This window comes from Nicotiana sylvestris, chromosome 2 (genome assembly GCF_000393655.2).
Source record: "Nicotiana sylvestris chromosome 2, ASM39365v2, whole genome shotgun sequence".
Lineage (NCBI taxonomy): Eukaryota > Viridiplantae > Streptophyta > Magnoliopsida > Solanales > Solanaceae > Nicotiana > Nicotiana sylvestris.
Window position 1 is genome coordinate 182,499,044 of NC_091058.1, and position 4,493 is coordinate 182,503,536.

The 4,493-nt window shown below is 41.1% G+C and overlaps 2 protein-coding genes across 2 annotated transcripts; both read right to left on the bottom strand.

The window, feature by feature from the left end:
• Window positions 1–842: 842 nt before the first annotated feature.
• LOC138886032 (uncharacterized) lies at window positions 843–1,409 on the bottom strand. Its single transcript, XM_070167055.1, has one exon. It carries the CDS (start codon window positions 1,407–1,409, stop codon window positions 843–845), a length of 567 nt encoding a protein of 188 aa, XP_070023156.1.
• Window positions 1,410–4,010, bottom strand: LOC138886033 (uncharacterized). The gene is made up of 4 exons (XM_070167056.1): window positions 3,792–4,010; window positions 2,907–3,361; window positions 1,881–2,701; window positions 1,410–1,765 (listed from the first exon to the last, which is right to left on the bottom strand). The coding sequence occupies exons 1-4, from the start codon at window positions 4,008–4,010 to the stop codon at window positions 1,410–1,412; spliced, it is 1,851 nt and encodes a 616-aa protein (XP_070023157.1).
• Window positions 4,011–4,493: the final 483 nt, after the last annotated feature.

Consider the following 4,493-nt stretch of genomic DNA (forward strand, 5'->3'; position numbering starts at 1 on the left):
TGGAGTCCGAGATTAGACTCGTGCAAATGTGGAGTCAAGGATTAGACTCATGCAAATGTGGAGTCAAGGATTTGACTCATGCAAATGTGGAGTCAAGGATTAAACTCATACAAAAAGAGAATATCAGATAAGGGTAGAGATAGCTGGAGGTATATTCAGTGTCTGGTGGCTTGATTGTTAGGACTTTGGTATGTGTATGCTTGCAAATACTTCTGTTATGTTCACCATTCCTGCATCCAAAGAAAAATTATAAGTTTTGTAAGGGGAGGTTGGTTTGTGTCTTATCTGCCGGCCTTGCTCTACTTCACTTTGGAAGCCCCCTTTGAGTTCCCCTAGGTAGCACCTGACCGTTATGAAAATAGAGTTTTTGAAAAAATATGCATTCATTGATAAAATATAATAGTTTTTGAAGCATATTGATATATCAAGTTGTTTTTGATGAACTTAGCGACTGTGACACATTTCAAAGGCATTGCAGCTCTCTTATGTTGGAATTTTGAGGGTCCTCCTCAAAATTCTGCCCCAGTTTGGTAGATGATTCTTTTTAACTATTTGCGGACGGTGGACCTTACTGAATCTTCATCTGAATTTTGAGAATCCTTCTAAAAATTCAGTCCCAGTTCTTGACTGATTACTGACTTCCGGGCACATGTTGGCATTGGATGGACTTGCTCCGGAATTTTGAGGACCCTCCTCAAAATTTCGCCCGAGTTTCTGCTCACGGGGGAAATGAAGATTTTATTATGATATGACCGAACCCATAAGGCTGCCTACGTATCCCCTCTTAAATGGGAATCAGGTCAAGCGTAATCCAATTACATCATAAAAGAATGTGAAATAATCTAAGCATAGTATCTCTTGACTATGTCTGAGTTGATTGGTTTTGGCCAAATTTCTCCATCCATTTCTACAAGTATGGGTGCTCCCCTTGTCAGGACCATGTGAACCATGTACAGACCTTTCCAGTTGGGAGAGAATTTCCTTTTGGCTTCATCTTGATACGGGAAGATCTTCTTCAATACCAATTGCCCTGGTGCAAATTGTATTGGTTTGACTCTTTTGTTGAAAGCTCTAGAGATTTTGCTCTGATAAAGTTGGCCGTGACATACTGCGTTCATTCTCTTTCCATCGATAAGGGCAAAATTGTTCAAGCGACTCCTTATCCACTCTGCATCACTGAGTTCAGCTTCCTGTATGATTCTTAAAGAAGGGATTTCCACCTCGGTTGGGATGACAGCCTTGGTACCATAGACTAGCATATAGGGGGTTGCCTCGGTTAACGTGTGAACTGTGGTGTGGTACCCTAACAGAGAAAATGGTAACTTCTCATGCCATTGCTTGTGATTCTCTACCATTTTCCTTAGTATCTTCTTAATGTTTTTGTTGGCGGCTTCTACGACTCCATTCATCTAAGGTCTGTAGTCGGTGGAATTCTTGTGCTTGATTTTGAAAGTTTCCCATATAGCTTTCACCAGATCACTATTGAGGTTGGAAAAATTGTCAGTAATGATGGACTCAGAAACTCCAAATCGGCAGGCAATACGATTCTTGACAAATTTAGCGACAACTTTCTTGGTTACAGCTTTGTAAGATGCAACCTCTGCCCATTTTGTGAAGTAATCATTGGCTACCAGAATAAACCAGTGTCCATTCGAAGCAGTGGGCTCCATCGGGCCAATAACATCCATTCCCCAAGCGACGAAGGGCCAAGGTGAGCTTGTTGCATTGAGCTCGTTTGGTGGTACTTTTATCATATAGGCATGCACTTGACATTGAAATCATTTTGCGAACATAGTAAATGCAATCTATCTCCATGGTCATCCAGAAGTAACCGACCCTGTGTATCTTTTTAGCCAAGATGAAACCACTCGTGTGTGGACCACAGGACCTATCATGTACCACTTCAAGTAATTTAGAATCCTCTTTTGCGTCGACACATCTCAATAAACCCAAATAAGGAGTTCTTCTGTACAAGTTCCCTCCGTTGTGGAAGAAGTGATTTGACAATCTCCAGAGTGTGTGTTTCAGAGTGTGATTTGCATGCACCGGGTATTCTCCTTTTGATAAGTACTCCTTGATGTCATGGAACCAAGGCTTTCCATCTGCTTCTTCCTTGATATGAGCACAAGATGCCGGTTGATTATGGATCCTCACCAGAATGATATCAATATAGTTCTTATATTGATGTTGTATCATGGTTAACAAAGTGGCTAATACGTCGGCAAATTCATTCTGAATTCTAGGCACATATCGGAATTCTATATTTGTAAACCTTCTTTTCAATTCCTGCACATGGTGCAAATAAGGCAATATATTGGAATTCTTGGTGGCCCACTCTCCTTGTACTTGGTGCACAAGTAAATCCGAGTCACCGATTACCAGCAATTCTTGAATGTTCATGTCGACTGCTATGTTGAGCCCTAGTGTACAGGCTTCATATTCCGCCATATTGTTGGTGCTAGGAAATCTGAGTTTAGCAGATATGGGATAATTCTGACCCATTTCTAACACCAAAACTGCTTCAATGCTTACTCCTTTGCAATTTGCGGCTCTATCAAAGAACATCCTCCAACCATCATATGCTTCAGTAATATTTTCTCCTAAGAATGATACTTCTTCATCAAGAAAGTACGGCTTAAAGGGTTCGTATTCTCCTCCCACCGGATTTTCAGCCAGGTGATCTTCCAATCTTGTCCCTTGACTAATGTTTGAGTTACATAGATGATGTCGAACTCACTCAGTAGTGTCTACCATTTAGCTAACTTCCCAATAGGCATGGGCTTCTGAAATACGTACTTCAGGGATCCATCCAGGATATGAGGTATGTAGTGTAGGCACATAAATAATGCCTCAAATTGTGGGCTGTCCAAGTCAAAGCACAACAAGTGCATTCAAGTAGAGAATACCGTTCTTCATAAGGTGTGAATTTCCTACATAGGTAATATATATCTTGCTCTTTTCTTCCTGTCTTATCGTGTTGTCCTAAAACACATTTGAACGCTCTATCTATTACAGGTAGATAGAGTAGCAAAGGTCGTCCCGGTTCTGGCGGGACTTGAACTGGCATTGTGGACAAGTATTCCTTGATCTTGTCAAAAGCTTTATGACAATCCTCGGTCCAACTTGTCTTGACATCCTTCCTCAGCATCTTGAAGATAGCTTCACATATTACTGTGGACTGTGCTATGAATCGACTGATGTAGTTGAGCCGTTCCAGGAAGCTCATCACGTCTTTTTTGCTTTTAGGGGGTGGTAACTCCAGAATAGCTTTGACTTTAGTCGGATCTAACTTGAATAGATTTGACTTTAGTCGAATATAACTTGATCCCTTGGCGACTGACAATGAATCCCAATAACTTTCCTACGGGAACCCCGAATGCACACTTTGTGGGGTTTAACTTCAAATTATACCTCCTGAGCCTGTCGAAGAATTTCCTCAAGTCTGCTATGTGATCTGCGGCCCTCTTGGATTTGATAATGACGTCATCCACATACACCTCTATTTCTTTGTGGATCATATCAAGGAAGATGGTTGTCATGGCCCTTATGTAAGTAGCCCCAGCATTCTTCAGACCGAATGATATCATCTTGTAACAATACACCCCAAGGCATAATAAAAACTGTCTTCTCAGCACCTTCTTCATCCATCCAGATCTAGTTATAACCTGCGAAGCAATCTACAAAGGATTGGAGTTCATGCTTGGCGCAGTTATCGATCAGGATATGTATATTCGGCAGTGAAAATTATCTTTGGGACTTCCTCTGTTTAAATCTCGATAATCAACACATACCCTGACCTTCCCGTCTTTCTTGAGAATTAGCACAATGTTAGCTAACCATGTTGGATATTCAACCACCATGAGAACCTTGGCTTTGATATGCTTTGTAGCTTCCTCCTTGATTTTCAAACTCTTGTCTGGTTTGAATTTTCTGAGTTTCTGCTTGACTGGCGGACACATGCGATTGGTAGGCAACTTTTGAGCTACTATAGATGTGCTCAAACCTGTCATATCGTCACACAACCATTCAAAGATATCCTTATATTCCTTTAGTAAACAAATGTATTATTCCTTCTTTGTTGGCGACAAGTGAATGCTGATGCGGGTCTCTTTGACGGTCTCGGCGTCTCCCAAATTTACTGCTTCTGTTTCGTCCAAGTTGGATTTAGGCTTGTTCTCAAAATTCTCAACTTCTCGGACAATTTCCTCAGGTATCTCATCTTTTTCCTCTGAGTCACTATTCTTATGTTGTGTTGCCTTATTACATGTCACAATCACTGGTTCATCGGGAAATGTAATAATAACACTTTATCTTGTCAAAAGCTTTCTGACAATCCTCGGTCCAACTTGTCTTGACATCCTTCCTCAGCATCTTGAAGATGGCTTCACATATTACTGTGGACTGTGCTATGGATCGACTGATGTAGTTGAGCCGTCCTAAGAAGCTCATCACGTCCTTTTTGCTTTTAGGTAGTGGTAACTCCGGAATAGCTT

Excerpts from the sequence above, each read along its gene's own strand:
- LOC138886033 (XM_070167056.1), bottom strand. The coding sequence starts at position 4,010 with ATGACAGGTTTGAGCACATCTATAGTAGCTCAAAAGTTGCCTACCAAT. Across the intron at positions 3,362-3,791 it reads AGAAAGACGGGAAGGTCAGG|GAAAGTTATTGGGATTCATT; the intron begins GTATGTGTTGAT and ends GGGTTCCCGTAG. Across the intron at positions 1,766-1,880 it reads GGTACATGATAGGTCCTGTG|TGCATGCCTATATGATAAAA; the intron begins GTCCACACACGA and ends TTCAATGTCAAG.
- LOC138886032 (XM_070167055.1), bottom strand. The coding sequence starts at position 1,409 with ATGAATGGAGTCGTAGAAGCCGCCAACAAAAACATTAAGAAGATACTA.